The following is a 25,379-nucleotide window of genomic DNA, read 5'->3' on the forward strand; positions in this document are numbered from 1 at the left end:
AGTTGGTAGGAGGGATTTGGAGGCAGACAGGGAGGAAAGCAGCTTCTGCCCTGCAGCCACAGAACCGCAGCTGCCCCCTCCCACCAGCATGCCAAACCACACAGGTCAGCAGCTGCTCCTTTCCCGGGCCAACGCTGGGTCTGCCTGGACTGAGATGACTTACGGCTTCTCTCTTTAGTGAATACAGCAGTGTCCTAATCTTTGATTTGCTAAGATCGAGTAGAAATGAGAATCTTAGATGTGAAAGAAACATTAGAAAGACTCTAATTATATCCCTCTTTTCATAGATAAGACAACCAAAAATGCTGACTCAACAAGTAAACAATGCAAGCCAATGACTGAAAATATTTTACTGTTGACTCAGTAATGACAAGGGTCAAACGTTTAACATCATGTTAGTCAGACACATTTTCTTTGCATAATTACCATTGGGTTAGAGTCTTTCTTATGAGAGCAACCAGAGGCATCCTCTGCTCCTTGAGATGATGGGAACTTGCAACTTGACTCCTGGGCCAGAGGATGTTGAAAGGTTGCTTCCTCCAGATTGTTGCTTGTGACAGAACCACCTGCTTCCTTGATTTCAACCTGAAAAGGTAAATGTTCTCTGAGAAATCACATTGTGGACACTGCACTTTACGGTTGCATAACATAGAAAATTCTTTGTAGAAGTTACACTTTTAAAATGAAGAACATTCTCATGCTTAGCATCCTCTCTTCCCCACTATTAATTCATCCTCTGGGGCGACAAGTCATCTGACCATCCTGACTGGGGATCGAGAACATCAGAGAGATCAGGACCATCTGCCCATGAGGTGTGGGGATGTGACTTCCATGTAACCCTCTTGCTGTTTGAAAAACATGGTGTGGGTAATTTGAGAAGATTCTGTGATTGGTCAGCTCCACCTTGAGCTTCTAGACAACCGCCTACTACAAAAGAGCTGGTTGCCTCTTGGGACCTTCCCTAAAATTGCCTAAAATGCTTCTCCTTAATCATCGTTCTCAGAGCACGCTCATCAAGTTGTATTAATGTTCTAGTCTGTTTTGCTTTTTCCTCAAGAAGCCAGACATCTTGATGTTTTAGTGATATTTATATTGTAACTTGGAGCTTCCCAGGTGGTGCTAGTGGTAAAGAATCTTCCTACCAATATAAGAGACAAAAGAGGTGTGAGTTTCCCTGAGTCGGGAAGATCCCCTGGAGGAGGGCATGGCAACCCATTGCAGTATTCTTGCCTGGAGAATCCTATGGACAGGGGCGCCTGGAGGGCTACAGACCATGGGGTAGCAAAGGGTCGGGGGACGTGACTGAAGTGACTTAGCACACATGCACATTGTAACTTACAATGTATTTATAGTTAAATAGCAGAGCTTCCCTCACTGAATGGTAGAACGATAATTAACATGAAAACTGTGAGGGGAGAGAATAACTGCCAGCTTTGTTTTTTAAGCTATCCTCTGCAACAACCCAGCGACACATCAGCAAAAGTGCCAAAACTAGGGAGAAATATCAGTGATGTCATTGAAAGGCAATGGAATTTAAAAAACTAAGTAGTCTCAATGCTTTAAAAAAATACCACTCAAGTGTTTCAAAATAAATTACCATTTAAAGTGTTTCAAAACTATAATTATATATATATAGTATATGTATAGTATATATAAATATACTATATATGTATATAACACATGTACACCCATGGTAGATTCATGTTGATGTATGGCAAAACCAATACAATATTGTAAAGTAATTAGCCTCCAATCAAAATAAATAAATTTATATTAAAATATAATGATAATATATAATATGATAAATATAAATATAAAATATAAATATTATATAATATACTATATTAATATTAGTTATATAATTATAGGGGCTTCCCTGGTGGCTCAGATAGTAGAGATTCTCTCACCAAATGGTAGAACAATAATTAACATGAAAACTGCAAGCGTAGAGAATAACTGTCAGCTTTGTTTTTTTTTAATCTATCCTCTGTAACAACCCAGTGACACATCAGCAAAAGTACCAAAACTAGGGAGAAACATCAGTGATGTCACTGAAAGGCAATGGAATTTAAAAAACTAAGTAGTCTCAATGTTTTTTAAAAAATACCACTCAAGTGTTTTTTTAAAAAATTACCATTATAATTATATAAAATAATTCAATCATGTACATTATTATATAATATATTATTATATATTATCTATAAATATATCTATTATATATTAAATATATATTATATATATAAGTTTGCTAGTTGAAGTCAGCTAGTTGACTATATATATTATATATATTATAATATATATAAATACTATAGATATAATGTATAGAATTATAGTTATATATTTATATTATTTATATATTATATATATCTTTAGAAGGCAATGGCACCCCACTTCAGTAATCTTGCCTGGAAAATCCCATGGATGGAGGAGCCTGGTAGGCTGCAGTCCATGGGGTTGCTAAGTTGGACATGACTGAGCGACTTCACTTTCACCTTTCACTTTCATGCACTGGAGAAGGAAATGGCAACCCACTCCAGTATTCTCGCCTGGAGAATCCCAGGGATGGGGGAGCCTGGTGGGCTGCCGTCTATGGGGTCGCACAGAGTTGGACACGACTGAAGTGACTTAGCAATTAGCAATATATATCATTATATAATTATATATATTAAATATATACAATTATATATTTATAATATATATGATTATATATATTTATTTCATACATAAAACATATAATTAGTATATAATTATATTTATATATTCATGTATTTATATTATAATTATATAATATACAAATATATAATTATAAACACACATATAAATATGTACTATACAATTATGTATAATTATAAAATTAATGTATAATTTTATATATTGATTATATATTATATATTATATGACACAATGTAATATATTAATTTAATTATATAATATATATTGTTATATTAATGTATTATTATATTTTTTAAAGTGCTTCTTTAAAATGTAATAATGTAAGGAGATCAGGAAATAGTGGTCAACCCACAATTTATATGGTCTTTCCCCTTCCTTAACCTCCACCTGCACGGGCTGCCTGTTAGAGAAGTACAGGTGAATTTTCCCAAAGGCCAGGAGGCAGATCGTAAAGTCCTTCAAAGAAGATGGTGATTCTAAGGTAACATTCTGAACACCTTCTGTAAAATCACAACAGAGACGACTATCTTTCAAAGTGTGGGGACTGACTCAGACTTGAAGATCATCTAACTTAAAATCTGGGACCCAAACAATTAATTATTTTCATGGACTGGCAAATCCCTTAGCACAGCAGACTAGTATCTAGGTATAAATCTTTTAAAAGATATAGGAAAGTTTAGCAATATTTCAAGTTATAACTTTTTTTAGACATTTCAAATTTTATAGAAATGTAGAATTTTTCAATTTTCTCTGCTTTCTGCTTTGGGGAATTTGTCATGTACATGTCATCAAAGTTTAGATTTTGGTTTTTAGGGAAGAATAATTTTATTTTTAAAATTTAGTTTTTAAATGATCAAAGCTTAGATTTAACTTATCTCCCTGTAATTAACAGGTACTTATATAGTAAATACATCAGTTCGTCAAACTCATGCAACTGATACTTGGACTACTTATAGAATAGTAAAACCCTATTTTTACAGGATAAACAAAGATCAATATGTGGAAATGAATTTCTAGAAAAAGGAAATTAGCACTGACCCTGAATATTTACTGAAAAATAATTCCATTCTGTTTAAATGATAAATATCTTTGTGCTAAATCTTTTTCATTTTATTAATAAATTTGGACTGTCAGAATCATGTGACTCAGATGGTAAAGAATCTGCCTTCAATGTGGGAGACCTGGGTTTGATCCATGGGTTGGGAAAATCCCCTGGAGAAGGGCATGGCAACCCACTCCAGTATTTTTCCCTAGAGAATCCCATGGACAGAGGAGCCTGGTGAGCTACAGTCCAAGGGATTGCAAAGTTCAGACATGACTGAGCGACTAACACTTGGAATTTGTCAATAAAATTAAAAATATATATATTATCCAAGTAGTCCCTCCTTTATTTTGCTAAAGTTGAGTTACATTAAAAGAGAATTTACTATTTTAATGAGCTAATTCCCTTTCCATTCTGGTGAACACTTAGTCCACTGGGCACAGGAAGGGAACTGTGCTTGGACCAACAGGCAAAAGGTGCTGGGACACAAGTTTGGCCTGGTAGCAAGATGGAATGTCCAACACTTCAAGCAGTCTGAAAAAGGTTCCGAGAAACACCTCTGCACTGACTGGAGTCTGAGGAGCAAGGTGTGCTCTCTGGTTTCTCCGGGCCTCAGCCTCTCTTCCCCAACTTTCCTGTGCACTAAGGAGCAGTGATTTCACTAAAAGAACCCAGAAAACAGGAATGAAGCTCCTGCTGCTATGGCTTACGATATACAAAGTCAGGGTCCAGCCAGCTTAATACCAGCTTAAAAATGTCCACACAGGCTTAACTTATAACTTACTAAAGTAGTCAGTGGTTGAGTAAACTAATTTTCCAAACTAGATCCTTTTGGGGGGCCAGTACACATTTCCTTGGAAATCCTTTTCTTCCTTTAAAAATTGATTTTTTAGTTTCAGCAAAAATAAAATGAAAATGGGAATTCCCTGGTGGTCCAGTGGTTAGGACTCTGTGCTTTCACTACCCAAAGCCCAGGTTCAACATAAATAAATAAATAAGAACAAAGCAGAAAAGTACTAGTGGTTATCCACAGCAAAATAGGGTAGCTGGCTGACAATTAGCATGAATTCATATTGACTCTGATTTATATTACAACACTTGAGGAACAGCTACTTACTAGCAGAGGGAAGCTCTAACATCATGATTTCACGGCTCACGAAACACAAGTACTAACTGTAAGTCCTACCTAGCAGCAAGTCCTAGCTGTGGAAAATTCTTAAAGAGATGGGAATACCAAACCACCTTACCTGCCTCCTGAGAAATCTGTACGCAGGCCAAGAAGCAGCAGAACTGGACATGGAACAAAAGACTGGTTCCAAATTGGGAAAGGAGTATGTCAAGGCTGTATATTGTCACCCTGCTTATTTAACTAATATGATGTATCATGCGAGATGCCAGGCTGGATGAAGCACAAGCTGGGATCAAGACTGCCAGGAGAAATATCAATAACCTCAGATACAGAGATGACAACACCCTTACAGCAGAAAGCGAAGAACTAAAAAGCCTCTTGATGAAAGTGAAAGAGGAGAGTGAAAAAGTTGGCTTAAAGCTCAACATTCAGAAAGCTCAGATCATGGCATTCAGTCCTATCACTTCAAGGCAAATAGATGGGGAAACAATGGGAACAGTGAGAGACTGTTTTTTTTTTTTTTTGGCTCCAAAATCACTGCAGATGGTGGATGCAGCCATGAAATTAAAAGACGCTTACTCGTTAGAAGAAAAGCTATGACCAACCTAGACAGCATACTGTAAAGCAAAGACATTGCTTTGCCAACAAAGGTCCGTCTAGTCACAGCCATGGTTTTTCCAGTAGTCATGTATAGATGTGAGAGTTGGACTATAAAGAAAGCTCAGCGCTGAAAAATTGATGCTTTTGAACTGTGGTGTTGGAGAAGACTCTTGAGAGTCCCTTGGACTGCAAGGAGATCCAACCAGTCCATCCTAAAGGAAATCAGTCCTGAATATTCATTGGAAGGACTGATGCTGAAGCTGAAACTCCAATACTTTGGCCACCTGATGCAAAGAGTTGACTTTTTGGAAAAGATCTGATGCTGGGAAATATTGAAGACCAGAAGAGAAGGGGATGACAATGGATGAGATGGTTGGGTGACATCACCAACTTGATGGACATAAGTTTGAGCAAGCTCCAGGAGATGGTGATGGACAGGGAAGCCTGGCGTGCTGCAGTTCATGGGGTTGCAAAGAGCCGGACACAACTGAGTGACTGCTCTGAGCTATGAATTACAACCCTTATGAATCTAAAGGGGTTAAATATGTAAAAGGCCAGTGAACGAAAACACACTGCACTTGTTTGCACGGACACTAGGGTTTCTTTCCTAAAGCTGCTTTTAAAACTTTCTAGGGACTTCCCTGGTGATCCAGTGGTTAGGACTCCCACTTCCATAGCAAGGGGCACAATTTGATCCCCGCCTGTAGAGCTAAAAAAAAAAAAAAATTCTAGTTATTTCTCTTCTCTTTTGTTTTTTAATCCCTGCTAGGTCAGGCCATGTATTTTTTTGTTTTTTAAATACTTATTTGGTTGCACGAGTTCTTAGTTGATGCACATGGTATCTTCGATCTTCCTTGCAGAATGTGGGATCTTGGGATCTTTAACTGTAGCATGTGGGATCTAGTTCCCTGGCCAACGATTGAACCAAGGTCTCCTGGATTGAGTGTGAAGTCTTAGCCACTGGACCACCAGGGAAGTTCCTGAAGTCAGGCCAGATCTTACCTAGGGACGAAGGACCTAATTCACCATCAGGGAGGATGCTTGGCTGGCTGATGCATCTCGCTTTAGCAAGGGATGCGCCTTGTTGGGAATGGTGAGTCCAGTAGCGATGCTACTGACACAGGAAAAATAGAGGTAAAAGCCGAAAGGCCTCCCTCTCTATTGGGGAAGGGGAGCAGTGCGAGTTGCGCCATGTGGATCTTACTGGAATCACGCGGACACCCGGGTGGGCGGCTCCGTCCCTGGCCCAGGCGCCCAGGGGCACAACGGCAGAGCTCCTGTGCGGGGTGAGCAGGGAGGACAGGAAGTGGACGTTGTAGGCCTGCGGCTGCGGGGCGGCAGGGAGAACAGCATCTTCCATGGGGTTGAGCTCGGGGAGGTTCGAGTACTCCCCCAGGAGTCCCTCGTCTTCGTTCTCATCCACCAGCAGCTCCACTTTGACCTTGCTCTGGCAGTCCCCGCCGAGCGCGGGGTTGAACGCGTGCAGCAGCGGCTCTTTGGGATCCGCTGGGCCCAGGTACGCATCCTTGAAGACGTGAAAATCGTCTTCCTCGTGCTTTACCGCCACCGGAGTTTTCAGGGGAAGGTTTTCGGGAACAAACTGACTCTCGGCGCTGAAGAGGTCTGTCACCATCTCGTCTTCGGGGCTGGACATGCTGCCCAGCAGAGGGGCGTCTTCCATGGCCACTGGGGGCGCCGAGGCCCGGGCATCACCCCGCACCTGCAACGAGGTGGCCCGGTCAGCGGCGGCCCCCAGAGGGCCCTGCAGCCATTCCGGGGGCCCGCGGCTCCTAGGATCTGATCCGATCGTCCGCCACTCCCAAGGTCTGGTCTGGGGGTACCCCCGCCCCCAGGATCTGATCCAGAGGGCCCGCTGCTCCCAGGGGCTGACGAGGAAAGGGTCTTTCGGGATGACAGGGGAAGGGTCTTGCCGTTCCCGAGGGGCCAACGGGGTCGGGGCCCGCCGCTCCCAGGGACGGGCCTGGGGGTCCCACAGTCCCAGGCGAGGACGACCGGAGAAGGGCTCCCTGCTGGCCCGACGCTCTGACAGGAGCGGTGTCCCGCCGCTCCCAGAGGAATGACGGAGGCAGGGTCCCGCCGTTCCCCAAGGGGCTGACTTGGAGGTCCCGCAGACCCCGACAGGGACGAAAGGAGAGGGGGATCCCTCTGCCCCTTCGAGGCTGACTCCGGGGCCCACGGTCCCCTTCTCGTCTGCAAGCCCGAGGCCGGGCCCGGGACCGCGGGGAAAGCCGGTGATGGCGGGAGTGTCAGGTCTCCTCAGACGACGCACCTGGGCCTGCGGGCGCCGTCAGAGCACCTAGCGCAAATGCAGGGGGCGAGGCGGGGGTGAGCCGTTGGGTTGGCCGTTGGGAGGAGGCGGAGCCAGGGAGGGGCGGGGCCGGGGAGGGGCGGAGCCGGGGCGGGGCGGAGCTCGCGGTGATGGGCGTGGCAGTGGTGGGACACGTGGCCTAGGTGGCAGGGGTGAGAGGGTGGGACGAGTTGGGGGTGAGGTGTGAAGGCAGGGAGCGGAAGTGAGCGGGGCGGGGCCAGTCAGTGGGAGAGAATAAGCCAGGACTGTGGAAGGGCACGTGGAGGGCTGTAGGGCGGTATTGGGCTGGGTCCCAGGACCCGCCAGTTGAGGTGGACAGGGAGGGACACTCCCGGGACCAGCAGCTCTCGGCTCAGGGGGGGAAACTGAGGCCAGTCCGAGGCAGTGACTTCAGACCCCTAGGCTTCACCACATACTTTTCCTCCCGGCCATAGAAGAGCGCAAGTGGGTGGAAGGCCAGGGGTCCACACAGGCGGGTAGGTTCCCAACCCAGAGTGCACTTGAGGCCCGTGGTGCTGGAGCTCCAGACGAAGACTAGGCGTTGCTCACCGACACAAGCAACCCAACATTGATGATGTTCTGCGGAAGAGGGAGGTGGTCAAGACCTAGAACTAACAAACAACCACATTAACACAACGCAAACGTAGGGTGGGTGGTGAGCTAAATACACCTTCTTCATCAAGAAACGAGGTGGGGGGAGGGCGGGAGATGTGGAGAAAGGAGAGGGTGAGATATGGAGAAAGTAACATGGAAACATACACAACCATAAGTAAAATCAGTTCAGTTCAGTTCAGTCACTCAGTCGTGTCCAACTCTTTGCGACCCCATGAATTGCAGCATGCCAGGCCTTCCTATCCATCACCAACTCCCGGAGTTTACTCACACTCATGCCCATCGAGTCGCTGACGCCATCCAGCCATCTCATCCTCTGTGGTCCCCTTCTCCTCCTGCCCCCAGTCCCTCCCAGCATCAGGGTCTTTTCCAATGAGTCAACTCTCCGCATGAGGACGCCAAAGTATTGGAGTTTCAGCTTTAGCATCAGGCCTTCCAATGAACACCCAGAACTGATCTCCTTTAGGATGGACTGGTTGGATCTCCTTGCAGTCCACGGGACTTTCAAGTGTCTTCTCCAACACCACAGTTCAAAAGCATCAATTCTTTGGCACTCAGCTTTCTTCACAGTCCAACTCTCACATCCATACATGACCACTGGAAAAACCATAGCCTTGACTAGACGGAGCTTTGTTGGCAAAATAATGTCTCTGCTTTTCAATATGCTGTCTAGGTTGGTCATAACTTTCCTCCCAAGGAGTAAATGTCTTTTAATTTCATGGCTGCAGTCACCATCTGCAGTGATTTTGGAGCCCCCCAAAATAAAGTCTGACACTGTTTCCACTGTTTCCCCATCTATTTCCCATGAAGTGGTGGGACCAGATGCCATGATCTTCGTTTTCTGAATGTTGAGCTTTAAGCCAACTTTTTCACTCTCCTCTTTCACTTTCATCAAGAGGTTTTTTAGTTCCTCTTCACTTTCTGCCATAAGGGTGGTGTCATCTGCATATCTGAGGTTATTGATATTTCTCCCGGCAATCTTGATTCCAGCTTGTGCTTCCTCCAGCCCAGCATTTCTCATAATGTACTCTGCATATAAGTTAAATAAGCAGAGTGACAATATACAGTTCCTCTGTGTATTCTTGCCACCTCTTCTTAATATCTTCTGCTTCTGTTAGGTCCATATCATTTCTGTCCTTTATTGAGCCCATCTTTGCATGAAATGTTCCCTGGGTATCTCTAATTTTCTTGAAGAGATTTGTAGTCTTTCCTATTCTGTTGTTTTCCTCTATTTCTTTACGTTGATCGCTGAGGAAGGCTTTCTTATCTCTCCTTGCTATTCTTTGGAACTCTGCATTCAGATGCTTATATCTTTCCTTTTCCCCTTTGCTTTTCGCTTCTCTTCTTTTCACAGCTATTCTAAGGCCTCCTCAGGCAGCCATTTTGCTTTTTAGCATTTCTTTTCCATGGGGATGGTCTTGATCCCTGTCTCCTGTTCAATGTCACGAACCTCCGTCCATAGTTCATCAGGCACTCTGTCTATCAGATCTAGTCCCTTAAATCTATTTCTCACTTCCACTGTATAATCATAAGGGATTTGATTTAGGTCATACCTGAATGGTCTAGCGGTTTTCCCTACTTTCTTCAATTTGAGTCTGAATTTGGCAATAAGGAGTTCATGATCTGAGCCACAGTCAGCTCCCAGTCTTGTTCTTGCTGACTGTATAGAGCTTCTCCATCTTTGGCTGCAAAGAATATAATCAATCTGATTTTGGTGTTGACCATCTGGTAATGCCCATGTGTAGAGTCTTCTCTTGTGTTGTTGGAAGAGGGTGTTTGCTATGACCAGTGTGTTCTCTTGGCAAAACTCTACTAGCCTTTGCCCTGCTTCATTCCGTATTCCATTTCGTATTGCATTCCAGTCCTCTATAATGAAAAGGACATCTTTTTTGGGTGTTAGTTCTAAAAGGTCTTGTAGGTCTTCATGCTGCTGCTGCTGCTGCTGCTAAGTCATTTCAGTCGTGTCCAACTCTGTGCAACCCCATAGATGGCAGCCCACCAGGCCCCCCCGTCCCTGGGATTCTCCAGGCAAGAACATCAGAGTGGGTTGCCATTTCCTTCTCCAATGCATGAAAGTGAAAAGTGAAAGTGAAGTCACTCAGTCGTGTCCGACTCTTGGCGACCCCATGGACTGCAGCCTACCAGGCTCCTCTGTCTATGAGATTTTCCAGGCAAGAGTACTGGAGTGGGGTGCCATTGCCTTCTCCAGTAGGTCTTCATAGAACCATTCAAATTCAACTTCTTCAGCATTACTGGTTGGGGCATAGGCTTGGATTACTGTGATATTGAATGGTTTGCCTTGGAAATGAACAGAGATCATTCTGTCGTTTTTGAGATTGCATCCAAGTACTGCAGGGCCTTCCCTGGTGGCTCAGACGGGAAAGCGTCTGTCTACAATGCAGGAGACCCGGGTTCGATCCCTGGGTTGGGAAGATCCCCTGGAGAAGGAAATGGCAATCCACTCCAGTATTCTTGCCTGGAAAATTCCATGGACAGAGGAGCCTGGTTGGCTACAGTCCATGGGGACCCAAAGAGTCAGACACGACTGAGCGACTTCACTTCATCCAAGTACTGCATTTCAGACTCTTTTGTTGACCATGATGGCTACTCCATTTCTTCCAAGGGATTCCTGCCCACAGTAGTAGATATAATGGTCATCTGAGTCAAATTCACCCATTCCAGCCCATTTTAGTTCACTGATTCCTAGAATGTTGATGTTCACTCTTGCCATCCCTTGTTTGACCACTTCCAATTTGCCTTGATTCATGGACCTGACATTCCAGGTTCCTATGCAATACTGCTCTTTACAGCATTGGACCTTGCTTCTATCACCAGTCACATCCACAACTGGGTATTGCTTGGCTCCATCCCTTCATTCTTTCTGGAGTTATTTCTCCATTGATCTCCAGTAGCATATTGGGCACCTACTGACCTGGGGAATTCCTCTTTCAGTATCCTATCATTTTGCCTTTTCAAATAGCCAATGGGAATTTGCTCTCGGACTCAGGGAACTCAAACTAGGGCTGGGTAACAACCTAGTGGGGTGGGATAGGGAGGGATGTCCAAGTGGGAGGGGATGTAGGTAAACCTATGGCTGATTCATGTTGATGTCAGGCAGAATTGCACTTTATACAATACCATAAAGCAATTATCCTTCAGTTAAAAATAGATAAATGTATTTTTTCAGGACTCTGCAAGGGTGCTAGATGAGGAATTGCAATTGACTCATTGGAAAAGACTCTGATGCAGGGAGGGATTGGGGGCAGGAGGAGAAGGGGACGACAGAGGATGAGATGGCTGCATGGCATCACTGACTAGATGGACGTGAGTCTAAGTGAACTCTGGGAGTTGGTGATGGACAGGGAGGCCTGGCGTGCTGCGATTCATGGGGTCGCAAAGAGTCGGACACGACTGAGCGACTGAACTGAACTGAGCAGCTATGGTTGCCGCCCCTTTGTGTTCAACCTCAGGATGTTTCCCTTGGCCAAAAACGCACTAAGTTGTCTCAGGGTTCAAAGCATTCAGCAAGCAGTGGCAAGGGAGATCCACCAGAAGCAGGCACCTGGTTTCCACGACAAGCACGGTAATATGCTGTACTAGGTAGCAGAGCCACTTTCTGTGTGGCTCTAGGGGTACATGTGGCAACACAAATTGGAATAGAGTGGAACCCATCACCTCTTGGCAGAGTCACCCCAAAGGAATGGAGAGGACAGTAATCATCCTAGCTGGTTTAATCCTGCATTCTTTCAAAATCAACTCATAATTGATGCCAAGTAAAAGTACTGTGCACCCATTAAAATACGGCATGTTTAAAGAAATAACATATACTTAAAACCTTCAAAAAAAAGTGAATAAACTTTAAAATAATAATAATATAAAAAAAGGTAAAAGCCTGTCCTTTAGGCCTCAGTTCTAAATCAGCATCCTTCACAAGCCAGGTATTCTCACCGCCCACACACACACACACATACACACACAGAGTCTAGGAACCCTTAAGATCCTAGGGTTCTCTTGGTTCTTGACTTCCTCCCACTGGGATATTTTTTCATTGGTGTATAGCTGCCTTACAATGCTGTGTTAGTTTCTGCCGTACAGTGCGAGTGAGTCAGCAGCTTGTACACATACCTCCCCTTCCTCTTGGGCCTCCCTCCTCCCCCACCGCCACCTCACCTGCTCTAGGTCATCACAGAGCACCCAGCTGAGCTGCCCGCACTCTACGGCAGGCTCCCACTAGCTGTTCGACACGTGGCAGTGCACACGCCAATCCCAGTCTCCTAATTCATCCCACCTCCCACCCCGTGTCCAAACGTGCCTTCTCTGGGTCTGCGTGTATTTCTGCACTGCAGGCAAGTTCGTCTGTACTATTTCCCATGACAGCCAGAACCTGGTGGGGTTCCTGCTGTATTCCCAGTGCCTAGAACAGAGCTTAGCATACAGGAGGTGCTCAATAAGAACCCCTTGGAGAAAACGGAGGTTCATTGATTGAGCTATGCGTCAGTGCTGTTCCAGGCCCCGAGGCACGGGAGAAGATGGAAAACGAACACAGAGCGAAGCCCACAGCCCTTCTTAGCAGCAGCCCTTCTCCAACAGGGGTGTGACTCTAGTGAGGTCCACTCTGCCCAGCCCGAGGCCTTTTCTGCATATCTTGGTCGGTCACCTTTGTCCCAAGAGCCTGACCTTTAGCCTCCTTATCAGTATAACAAAAGAGACAGAAAGCAGTCCTGTGGTTAATATTTTTATTAACGGTAACATTCATAACTGCATATCTAAGATTTACATCCAAAAGGGATCTTGTATTTACATGCAATGGCCAGTCCAAGATAACAAATTCAGACCACAGCTCTGTTAAGACTATGGCTTGTTCCAAATTAAATTAAATACATGAATACTCTTACTTCCTGCTTTCAACACATACAGTACAAACCCAGTCTTCTTCCTTTTAAGGAATATAAAATTGCATTGATGACTGCATGGATTAGTGATGATTACATCTGAAATATTTAAAACCTGAGCGACAAGCCCAAATAGGTTTGAGTGCTAACACGTCTGCTCTTGAATTCACCTGTAAATCATAATACAGACCGGTCAGTGGTCAACAGTGGATAGTCTGGGGGCCTTGGCTTCAGCTGGAAGCCACACCTGGCTGAGGCAGGGGGTCTCCCGTATCCCCCAACGCCCCCCGACTACATACCACAGATGAAGAGGGTCTTTCGTTGCTATGGTGGTTAGATGCCTTTTTTGCTTTTTTGTCTGTTCCCATTTCCACTTGGTTTTAACAGATAAGAGTCTTTGGCCCATTTAGGTGGGGTTTTACATCACAACATGTACATGGATAAAAGATGCATGCGCTCTGCGGCCAGTGCCTTGCTCCTGCTCCATCGGTTCAGCCTCATCACCATATCACTGGAGTACAGGACTCTTAGAGACACGAGCCCCACCAGAACAGAGTGGTCAGAAAAATAAACACATGATTTAAAAAATGGACAGCTCAGCCTGTCATGACAGCCCAGAGGCAGTGGGTCTATTTCACTCCATGATTCTTTTTGCATTAAATACTGAAGATGATACAGAGCATCATCTCTTTTTGGTCAATCACTCTTTCGAGCAAGGCACACGCATGGGAAGGGTAGGCTGTGTTAAACTCAGCACCTGTCACCTGCGACATTCTAGGAGGTCACTGAGATGACCCATCTCCCCCGTCTCCCTGGAAACAGGAGTGGGTCTCCTCTCTCACCAGGTGGGACGGCCAACCCTGACTGCCTGAGGTTCGCTCTTCCCAAGTTTGTTCCTTTCTCAGTGGCCAGTGTCCTGTTCTCTCTGCTGTTGGGTTGGGATGTGTGTTCTCCAGACACGCTATCTTCAACCATCACATCCCTCGCTCCCCATTTCTGACACACACCCACATCTTCTTTTGTAGCTTAACAATGAAGCTTGAGGAAAGCAGTCTGATGGAAGGGAATCCAGCTCACAGCTGCCCTTGTAAGGGGACTGGTCCCTCTGGGACATGGGGACACGACAGGAAAATCCCTACATAGGGATATCCACCCAGTAAATTGAGACGGGAGTGAGACACCCACAATTCCACCTAAAGACTTAAATCTCTTGTGTGGTCTCCCTTACACTTAGGGCCTTCTGTTTTTAAGGCACTGGGTGTTGAAGACTTCAAACACGGAGAGGCAAAAGCAGACCACTGAAATAGACAGTGACGTGTGACCACAGGACAGAACAGATTCCAAAAGCACAAAACTTGTCTCGGTTAGTGCCTTGCACGTGCGCTGGCTGTTAACTGCTAATATCTGCAACTTAAAAGATGCTTTTCTCTCAGAAGGAAACAAATGCTTACACTGCTCTGATAAAATTAAATGCCCGTAAGTACCAGGTGTCCACTGGCAGCCAAGGAAACGTGCCGGTCTGTTTCCAGCAAGTATGAAGCCACAACACCACTCATTCCAAAAATCGCTTGTCCCTTAAGAAATGTAAGGTGATGGGAAGACTTTAGGGGGGACTTCATCCAATGTCCCCCAAATTAGGAGCTGCTTAGAAGGAGTAGGGTTATACTTCACGGTGTGGAGCCTGCTGTCCTAGAAAAGCAAAAACACCAAACCTTCACTGGAAGGAAACAAATTTTCATCCTGAAAGACAGTCAGGATACAGAGCTATTTTTCATTTAGTTTTTCATCAGAAGAACTTCTTTTCCTTCCCGGAAGTGCTAAGAGATTTACTTTCTGGAATTGGGGCTGAACCCGAACAAACTGATGATGTCAGTCATTGCTTCTCTCAGGTTCTTCCCGAAGCGATGCGAGTCCTTCCATTTAAAAACAAGCAGACGAAAAAGAAGCAGATTACAACGTGGGACTGTTCACATTTCAAGCCTTTTCACTTGTAATCTGATTCAAAGAGCTACCATTCTTTTTTGCTAGTTCTCTTAAGCTTTGACTCAGTGAATCATTAAGTTACAGAGTCTGGTGAGATGTTAAGGGTTCATAAAGATAACAGCTTACGTGTTTGTGTGGCTGTGTTTGTTTGTTTTTTTTTTCCCCACGTTATTATTACGAGACACTGACTATAGTTCCCTGTGCTATACAGTATGACCTTGTTTACCTATTTTATATGTGGTTGTATTTGTTTTGAGATCTAAGGTGTTTTATTTTTTTAAAAACCAACTTATTAAGGGTACTTTGAACAGTTCTTGTCTTATTCTTGTCATATAACATTACACAGAGCAAATATAAGTTCTATGCCTCTGCTAATTGTCACACACCTTTTGAAGTTTCCATTAGCTTCCAATACCTTATCTTTCATAGTGAAACAGCCTTAATAGTTATTTTTTTAATTTAATTCTTATTTTATATTGGAGTACAATTGATTTATAATATTGTGTTAATTTCAGGTGTATAGCAAAGTGATTCAGTTATACATATACATATATATCCATTCTTTTTCAGATTCTTTTCTATATAGGTTATTATAAAGCACTGAGTAGAGTTCCCTGTGCTACGCAGTAGGTCCTGTTGACTACCCATTTTATATATAATAGTGTGTATCTGTTAATCCCAAATTCCTAATTTATCCCTCCCTACTCCCTTTCCCCTTTGGTAACCATAAATTTGCTTTCTATGTCTGTGAGTCTATTTCTGTTTTATAAATAAGTCCATCTGTATCATTTTATTTCTACATACAACTGATAACCATATGGTATTTGCCTTTCTCTGACTTACTTCATCTAGTATGGTGATCTCTAGGTCCATGCATGTTGCTGCAAATGGCATTCTTTCATTCTTTTCATGGTTGAGTAATATTCTAGTGTATGTGTGTGTACGTGTGCATGTGTGTATATCACCTCTTTATCCCTTCATCAGTTGACAAGCATTCAGGTTGCTTCCATGTCTTGGCTACTATAAATAGTGCTGCTATGTCTTGGCTACTATAAATAGTGCTGCTATGTCTTGGCTACTATAAATAGTGCTGCTATGAGCACTGGAATGCCTCTTATCTTCTTTCCCTAATGTCAGTGCATTACGTAAGACACAATAAGCGAGTGAATTCCAAACGTCTCTGTTAAAGGTGACCCCGGCGCTGACTGCCAGGCGACATACAATGTGGGAAGGTGAGAATATCAATCAAGATTAAATGTGCCGTGCTAGGAAGGAGGTCACGGGTTCCATTCAGAGATCACCACAGACCGCTGCTGCACTGTGTGTGTGAATTACTTAGCTCATGCACACAGATCTTAAGTCTGTCCTTCAACATTTCGTGCCTGCTAAGTCACTTCAGTCGTGTCCGACTCTGCGATCCCACGGACTGTAGCCCGCCAGGCTCCTCTGTCCATGGGATTCTCCAGGCAAGAACACTGGAGTGGGTTGCCATTTCCTCCTCCAGGGGATCTTCCCGACCCAGGGATCGAACCAACGTCTCTTACATCTCCTGCACTGGCAGGCGGCTTCCTTACCATTAGCGCCACTGGTAGGAAGCCAACCATTCAATGTTACAGAGAGTCTAAAAGTTGTAGAAGCACTCCGGCTTAGTAAGATCTGAAACCACAGCCAGCAGCAAAGATGAAGACTTTCAACCAAACAAGATGGATCCCTTTAAAACTATTAAAATCCTTGTTTTGAAAACATCCCAACCAAGGAAGAATGTATAACTGAATTGAAATTTTCTGTCAAATCAGGGATGTGCCCCCCACCCACTCCCTTCAAAAGAAAATAGTACAAATACTCCATCCTGGGAAGGGGGGACTCTTGTACTTACCGTCTCAGGACAGGAGAACTTGGAGGATATATGGAAATTGATGAGGTCCTCGCCGACGAGAATGTACGACACCCCATAGCCGTCATCAGCAACCTATAGCAAAGCACATTCACACTGAACTCGGGGGGGGGGCGGGGGGAGCGGGATTTCCTTGGCGGTCCAGTGCTTAGGGCTCCGCACCTTCACTGCAGGGGACATGGGTTTGATCCCTAGTCGGGGAACTAAGATCCCACATACCATGTGGCATGGTGAGTGAATGAATCAACAGAACCGCGGAAATGAGGCCCCGGAAAAAGGGGATTTCGGACCTTTAATGAGAATGCCATTCACACCGGCATGAGTAACCACTAGGAGCTCCTTCAGGGCGGGGTGGTTATAGCTGAGACAGGCCCATCCTGCCCCGGTGCTTGCTGCTCTGTGAACTCAAAAGGCTGGCCACTTACCGGCCCGAAGCCCCCTCCGCTTGACACGTAGTCCGGATTCCTATCCAAATTGAACAGTTCCACCTGCTGTGGAGGGGTCTGGCTGGTGGATAATCTCCAAGGCTCAGAGAGGACCTGGGGAGTTAAACAGGCGATGTTCTAATGACACTTCTCAGCTCCATCCTCTTCTGTCCCCAAGGAGCCCAGGAGCTGAAGACAGGCTTGCTTGGTGTTTGGCCTGTTTCAGACCCCAGAAGGCTATGTTCCTGGGGGCCTTGGTGGCTCTCAGGCCAGGGGTTCTTCAGAGAGGGATGGGGCAGCTGAGGGCACCCGGACTAGAGAGGCAAACGCTGGCTGACGGGGTCTTGGACAGAAAAGACGGCAGATACACGGAGTGAGGTTTGGAATGGAGCAGCTGCGTGCTGTAGCACGCTGGCACCAGTGCTCCTAAGCTGAGGGTCAAACTTCCAGCAATTGTCCAAGGCGCCTGTTAAACACAGCCACTGTTAAGAAGTTATATTTTATAAACATAAAAGCAACTATATTAAAAATGAAAGAAGTAAATACTCAGCGCTCGGGACTTCCCTGGCTGTGCAGTGGTTACGACCCGGGGCTCCCACTGCAGGAAGCACAGGTTTCAATTCCTGGTCAGAGCACTAGATCCCACATGCTCTGCAGGGTGGTCAAAAAAACAACAAAGAAAAACAACCCACCTCAGAGCTCATCAGTTCAGTTCAGTCGCTCAGTCGTGTCCGACTCTTTGCGACTCCATGAATAGCAGCACACCAGACCTTCCTGTCCACCAGCTCCAGAGCTTACTCAAACTCATGTCCATTGAGTCGGTGATGCCATCCAACCATCTCATCATCTGTCATCCCCTTCTCCTCCTGCCTTCAATCATTCCCAGCATCAGGGTCTTTTCAAATGAGTCAGTTCTTTGCATCAGGTGGCCACAGTATTGGAGTTTCAGCTTTAGCATCAGTCTTTCAGAGCTCATCACTTAATAGTTATTTTAGTACAAGCATGGTTTTTCCAGTAGTCATGTACAGATGTGAGAGTTAGACCATAAAGAAGACTTTGCATTGAAGAATTGATGCTTTTGATCTGTGGTGTTGGAAAAGACTCTTGAGAGTCCCCGGGACTGCAAGGAGATTAAACCAGTCAATCCTAAAGGAAATCAACACTGAATATTCATTGGAAGGACTGATGCTGAAGCTCCAATACTTTGGCCACCTAGTGTGAAAAGCTGACTCAATCAATGAAGGAGACCCTGATGCTGGGAAAAAATGAGGGCAGGAGGAGAAGGGGGCAACAGAGGATGAGATGGTTGGATGGCATCACTGACTCAACGGACATGAGTTTGAGCAAACTCTGGGAGACAGTGGAGGACAGAGGAGCCTGGTGTGCTGTAGTTCATGGGGTTGCAAGGAGTCTGACGTGACTTGGCGACTAAACAACAATGGCATCCCCAGGGTTGAAGAAATGTGACTCAGATTTTCCAGCGTGAGGACTGCTGAGCCCTGGAACCCATCTGTCAGACCAGTTCTGACTGGCAAAGCTGTACTAAGTTTTACTAAGTTTTGTCCTAAGATTGACTAAGTTTGGTTTAGCCAAGAAAGCCAAGTGGGCTGCACAGAAGGGCCTCACCTCCTTCAGGAAAGGGGAGTCGACCGCGAGGTACTTGGAGACCACATAGAGGCAGAAGAGGTGGCGGTCGATCCCTGCGCCAGTCATTGCCAGGCGGTACAGAAGCTGATGCTTCTCAGACGCGATCTTGAACAATTTGAGCTTCTGTTCAGCCTGAAATAACAGAGGACGGGCAGTTTCAAGTCGTGCAGCACGGTCTAAGCTCCAAGATGACGGTCACGGGCCCTTCTCCCCAGTGGTCCAACAGGGTGCTGAGACAGCAGGTCACTGGTGGGGAGGGCAGGGGGTCTGGGCGGTCTTTGGGTGGTTTCCAAGGCAACCTGACCAGAAACGCCACTGGCCGGCTGCCCCTGCCCCAGATTCCTGCTGCGAGGTTGTGGGAGGGACAGGTGGTCGGAGAGGCGGTTTGGGGATCCTGTGTGCTGCCCACTGGGCATCATTTCACCTTTCACACAAATGAGGCCACTAAGTAGGTAGGAAAGCACCAGCCTCCATGTCTCTTCGTGTGGAATGAAGCCCCTTTCCTCTCAGGGGGCTGCGACATTCCTGCGGGCCCTTAAGTAACCCTCCGGGGTGGTCTGTCAGCTCGGCTAAACAGCACTTCTGGGGCCTACGAGCCAGACCCGAAAGGCCGCTCCAGGTTCTTTAGGACCCTGTTGGTCAATCTCAGAACGAGGAGACACAAACCCTTCCATGGACGTGGAGGCGCGTCCACTCCAGACCCGGCCCTCGGGCTGTTCTGAAAGCAGCTGGTGACAGATCAGAGCCATCTGTGATGAGACTTGCCAAGTTCCTCCCCTTGGAACCGACAGCCTGTCCAGGAAGGAGCTCCCCAGAGGGGAGCAAAACCCTGGGCCATGTCCCCTTGGGGGTCAGCAGACCCGGACAGGATGGGCCTCAGCCCCTCACTGGGTGTGTGTGGTCAGCAGTTTGCCGGATTCAGCTAAGTCTCTGTTCCTTTACCTATCAAAAATGAACTGATAATGCTTCACGAGCCACCACTAGGACTGTCAAAGGCAGTGCACAGAAAACCCAGGGCCCCGAGCCTGCTCGGCGGGCCTTCAGTGTGGGCAGTGGGCTTCAGGAACCCTGGGCAGAAGGTGTCTGTGTGAGACTTCCCTGGTGGCCTAGTGGTTGAGAATCCACGCTCCCAGTGCAGGAGCTGTGGGTTCAATCCCTGGTCAGAGAACTAAGATCTCACGTGCCGTATGTGTCAACAAAAAACAGTAATAATAATAACAATAATAAAATAAGAAGGCGCCCATGGACGGTCACCATTTTCTCAGCCAGACACCGACTACCAGCGCTGTCCTGCCTCACCTCCCTCCCATTCCTATATTCACCGGCTGTGCACTGCTCTGATTTAAAGACTCTGAGGGGGCCCTCCCTGGGGGTCCAGTGGCCATGAGTTTCCCATGCAGGGAGCCCAGGTTTGATCCCAGGTCTGGGAAGCAGATCCCACATGCCGCAACTAAAGATCTCACATGACTCAACGAAGACCTGGCGCAGCCAAATAATAACAAATAAATAAATATTAAAAGACTCCTATGAAGTATAACCCCACTTGTAGAAGTTACAGAATAACAGGATGGATGCAAACACGAATCTTTGTGTCTGTCTAGACGGTTGCCTTTTAATATTCTCTGTTCTCCCGAGACGGGTGGAGGGAAGGAAGGAGATGCTGGACGCGGACTCGCTAGAGAAGTATGCATGGGATTTAATCAGGGAAGCCTACATGTCAACCTCGGGTGTCGTCCTCTGAACAGCAGAGACGGCCCCTCGGGGGGCTGTTCTCCTGCTGGCCGAGCAGGACCTACCGTCTGTGTGGGGTCCATCATGGCCAGCACGAAGTTGCACGACTCGGTGGTACAGGAACGCACGGTCTCTGTTCTGCCCTCTCGGAAGAGCCGGGTCATGGAGGCCTCGTAGGTGAGGGAAAATTTACCCATGTCCTGGGAAAGGAAAAATGTTTTAACACAAGGCTGGGCGTGTTGACAAAGACATGAGGGGAACGGTTCAAGTCAGCCGGGAAAAGCAGATGTCATCGTCAGAGGCGGTTTTTAGTCAGTCAGTTTTTACACGGGCTTGTGCAGCAGGCAGGTGAAAACGTCACTAGCTTGAAAGGGGCGGGAGGGTCCAGGTTTCTGTGTCTAGATGCGACTGGTGCCATGACCCGGTGTTCAGATCTCACACATCTGCCCGAGTGCAGACGTGGTTTTAGGAAGAATACAGTACAGGACCGGGAACTGCATACAGGAGCCGGGAATTCCTTGACTCCAGGTCAGGAAGGTCCTCCTCCGAGGGGTCGGGAAGCAGGTAGGTGGCCAGTGCCTACAGCACAGAGAGCTCCCCATCCCGGCCATTAGACAAGAGGGAGAGAAAGCATGAGGGTACGGCTGTAGGGGGCTGGCAGTCGCTGAGGGGAGCAGACAGGGGGTCTTTTCAGAACATTCACTTTCTTGGTGAAATAAGGAAGTTCACCTCCTAAGAGAGACAGGATGGAGGGGAGGTGCTGGGAGTCAGCAAAGGGGTGTGAAACAGGCTCTGAGGGTGTAGAGTGGGTGGTCTGGGACCACCAAAGTCAGGGCTCATGAGTTAAGACAGATGAGCTGCGGTTTGGAGGGGTTTTCTCGGGCTGTGTCGGCTTCTCAGTGCAGCATCAAAGCAGGCAGACACTGGACTGACCTGGGGGTGTGTCTGCTGTGCTTGGGGCTCTAGGGCAGAGGTCAGGGTGATAGCGACAGGCTGCGGAATCTAAGCCCAAGAGGCAAACAGGGAGGCGAGGCAAACAGGGAGGCGAGACAGAGGAGTATAGGGCAGGGCAGGATGGAGACTGCGATGAGGAATGCTGGTGTCAGGGGCCAGAGGGGAGATGGGATGACGGGAATAGCTGGGGGTGATGTGCGGACGGTTCTGCAAGGGTCCGAGACAGAGGCGGCCAGGGATGACGAGGACAGGCACAGGTCCACAGGAGCTCGGGGCGGCCCACCTCCTGTGCTGCGGGTGGAAACCACCTGCAAAGCCCCAGCTTGAAGACGACCAGGTTCCCCATGGGGACGGGAAAGTGCTGGGCAGCAGACTGTGGGCCCAGGTTATTTCTGACCAGACAATGTCCCTCTGGGCCTTTGGGTCCTGGTGGCCCCAGGGTGGCAGGGGACCCCTGAAATAGGCCAATATTGCTCATTCAGGAGCTGGCAAGGCTGAACTTCCGGTGTGCAGTCCAGACCTGTGAGCAACCCGGCTGCATGGGGTCCTTAGCCCCAAGGCTGGTCAGCTGACTTAACACTGGCTGTCCCCACCACCCTGTGTGGTCAGGGAGGAAGCCAGCTGGCCATGGGTTCTGAGCGCCATCCCAGCCTCCGGTTGGCACCCCCAGCACCCAGCACAAAGACCTGCCAGCTCATCATCTACTCATCCTTTAACACACTGGCTATTACATTTCCCTTGGATGGGGTCTGAGAGGTTCTAACCCCTCATCTGGCCTACAGAGCTGAACTAAGGTCATTTTACCAAATATGCCTTTCAGAGAATTCCCTATAGGAGGGGAGCTTACTATGGGGGGCTTTCCCAGGGTCTTATCATAAAGCACTGGGGAGCCCGGAAAGAAGGAGGGGATGAGGAAAAAGCATAAACGTGCTATTTTAGTCATTTAATACAGGTTAACTTGGGGTATACGATGCAACGATTTATTTGAAGTCAACTTTCCAATATCAAACTTTAACCGTGTAAGTGGTCAGTGCAATCATGCATTACACCCACAATTTTTTAACAACCATCTAAAAACGTCATGGCTGATGCACTGAATATTAGTGTACTCAGACCCCAAGCCGGGTTATGGCTACACCCACTTAACCTGCTACGACCAGCCACACCTCACCATCGGGAGAGCGGCCATCGCCAAAACATCTCCAGTGTCTAATCAGCAGGATCAAAAGACAAAGTCTATAAAGATATTAACACACATGGTGTGAGAACACAAACCTTTTGCACACTTGGATTGCTGCCCTGGAGCTAACTGTTGGGGTTGGTGGAATTTGGGGGGAATCTTTCACCTCCATTTTCCAAGTGAGAAATAAATACAACCCCAAAACAGGAAGCCAATAGCTATAGCCTAGAATTATGAGTATGGCCCAAGGTCTTCATTAAATCAATTGCTCAATATGTATTTACTGATGCCTCTTCCACGGTGGCTATCATGCTCCTGGCACTGGGATACGGTGGCAAACAAGACAGATCACACCCCTGACCGTCTCCGACATTCCAGTGGGAGAGAGGAAGGACGACCACACACCTGATGTCACGAGTGGCAGGTGCAACGCACAGAAATAGCGCACGGTCGGGGAAGAGTGTGATGGGGGGGAGGGTTATTTATTTGTTTTTAATTTTTTTTAGTTTTTGGCTGTGCTGCATCGAATGTGGGATCTTACTTCCCAGACCAGGGCTCAAACCCGAGCCCCCTGAATTGGAAGTACAGTCTTAATCACTGCATCACCAGGGAAATCCCAGTAGGGCTCTTTTAAATAGGAGATCTAAGCAACCCCACCTTGATCTGGGAGGTAGCGAGGACTTCCCTGGCAGTCCAGAAGTTAAGACTCAGTGCTTCCAATGCAGGGCATGCGGGTTCTATCCCTGGTCAGAGAACTAAGATCTCATATGATGCAATGCCAAAACACTATTTTAAAAAAGCTGGGAGTTATTAATTGCCAGTGCAGAGCAAGCGCAAAGGTCCTGTGGTAGAAATGAGCCCAGTACATTCAAAAGCAGCAAAAGGAGGGAACAGGCCTGGAGCAGCACCAGAGATCAGCATAAGGACCAGATCAAGGGTGACTAACCCTGGGGATGTGCGAACTTGGATGGAAAATATGCATAATTTTTTAATTTCACAAAGTGAATTAAACCACAAAGTGAAATACAGCATTGAGAAGCACAGGCAACAAATCTCAGGAGTTATGAGCAGTGCCTGTGATGCTGAAGAGGAAAAAAAATCACAGCTCTTTTCACATCAAATTATGGTGGCTCAGTAGTAAAGAATCTGCCTGCGCTGCGGCAGACCTGGGTTCGATCCTGCGTTGGGAAGATCCCCTGGAGGAGGGGGGCAACCCACTCCAGTTTCTTGCCTAGAGAGTCCCCATGGAAGAGGAGCCCGGAGGGCTACAGTCCACAGGGTCACAAGAAGTCAGACACGACTGAGCGACTAAGCACACAGCATGTGGTTACTGCAGATACCCCAAAATAGCATCTAAGCTTATCACTGCTTCAAAGTCAAAGGCACTTATCAGACCTGCTGCCTGAAAGTCAGTGCAAGAACAATTACATCTAGGGCTTCCCCTGGTGGCTCCGTGGTAAAGGATGCATCCGCCAAAGCAGGGGACACGGGTTTGATCCCTGTTCCAGAAAGATCCCACCTGCCGCGGAGCAACTAAGCCCGTGCATCACAACTACTGAGCTTGTGCTCTGGAGCTTGGGAACCACAACTACTGCACCCACGTGCCACAACTACAGAAGCCCCCATGCCCCAGAGGCCGTGCTACACAACAAGAGAAGCCAGCGCGATGAGAAGCCTGCGTACCACAACTGGAGAGCGGCCCCCGCTCGCCACAGCTAGAGAAAAGCCCAAGGAGCAGAGAAGGTTCAGCAGGCCAAAAATAATAAAAGAAATAAAACTGTATCTAAAAAAAAGAATCACATCTACTGTACCACAAAAGGACGCTTACTATTTTGACACCTGCATGTTAATTAACTGGTTACTTTTGTAAACCTGTGTATTTCATTTTATGCTTTCTAAACATTATTCGGAGAAGGGATCCCCAAGGCTTTCTCCAACTGCCCAAGGGGTCCAGGGGACAAAGAACGTTAGGTGGCTGGAGCAGAACCTCCCCCGCAGGGCCACCCAAAACATCTGGATTTGTGCAGGAGCCCCCATGAGGCCCTCCAGCCCAGAGCTGGGCAGAGATGGGTCTGACCGTGAGTGCCACAGCGAAGTCTGTTCCTAACAGAGCTAGCCTTCCAACAGGGGTGCAGGAAAGAACTTTTGAATGGAGGAGTCTGCTTTAAACTATTAATAGACTTCGGTCAATCATTTTTAATAGACTCAGTGCCATATCATGAATTGGTAGAGGGGTGAGGGGCCAAGAATGAAATTCTAGCTGTTTCTAGCCAGAGTGCAAAGAATAA

At 46.9% G+C, this 25,379-nt stretch overlaps 2 protein-coding genes and 1 pseudogene across 3 annotated transcripts in view; 1 reads left to right on the forward strand and 2 right to left on the reverse strand.

The window, feature by feature from the left end:
* TESMIN (testis expressed metallothionein like protein) overlaps positions 1–7,130 on the reverse strand; it is a 41,272-nt gene extending 34,142 nt beyond the window's left edge. The window contains exons 1-2 of the mRNA XM_069565623.1: positions 6,649–7,130; positions 427–585 (exon numbers count right to left, since the gene is read on the reverse strand). Coding sequence (XP_069421724.1) covers positions 427–585; positions 6,649–7,125 — 636 coding nt within the window. The 5' untranslated portion in view covers positions 7,126–7,130. The remainder of the gene's footprint in view (positions 1–426; positions 586–6,648) is intronic.
* A 4,717-nt stretch (positions 7,131–11,847) lies between these two features.
* On the forward strand, positions 11,848–12,101 carry LOC138427161 (cytochrome c oxidase subunit 7B, mitochondrial pseudogene; annotated as a pseudogene).
* A 1,006-nt stretch (positions 12,102–13,107) lies between these two features.
* The window catches only part of CPT1A (carnitine palmitoyltransferase 1A), a 60,069-nt gene continuing 47,797 nt past the window's right edge, over positions 13,108–25,379 (reverse strand). For both annotated transcript variants that reach the window (XM_069565624.1, XM_069565625.1), the window contains exons 15-19: positions 21,023–21,157; positions 19,206–19,358; positions 17,580–17,693; positions 17,137–17,229; positions 13,108–15,190 (exon numbers count right to left, since the gene is read on the reverse strand). In XM_069565624.1, the coding sequence (XP_069421725.1) occupies positions 15,104–15,190; positions 17,137–17,229; positions 17,580–17,693; positions 19,206–19,358; positions 21,023–21,157 (582 nt within the window). In that variant the 3' untranslated portion in view covers positions 13,108–15,103. The remainder of the gene's footprint in view (positions 15,191–17,136; positions 17,230–17,579; positions 17,694–19,205; positions 19,359–21,022; positions 21,158–25,379) is intronic.

The sequence above is a fragment of the Ovis canadensis genome, chromosome 21 (genome assembly GCF_042477335.2).
Source record: "Ovis canadensis isolate MfBH-ARS-UI-01 breed Bighorn chromosome 21, ARS-UI_OviCan_v2, whole genome shotgun sequence".
In the NCBI taxonomy this organism is placed as follows: Eukaryota; Metazoa; Chordata; class Mammalia; order Artiodactyla; family Bovidae; genus Ovis; species Ovis canadensis.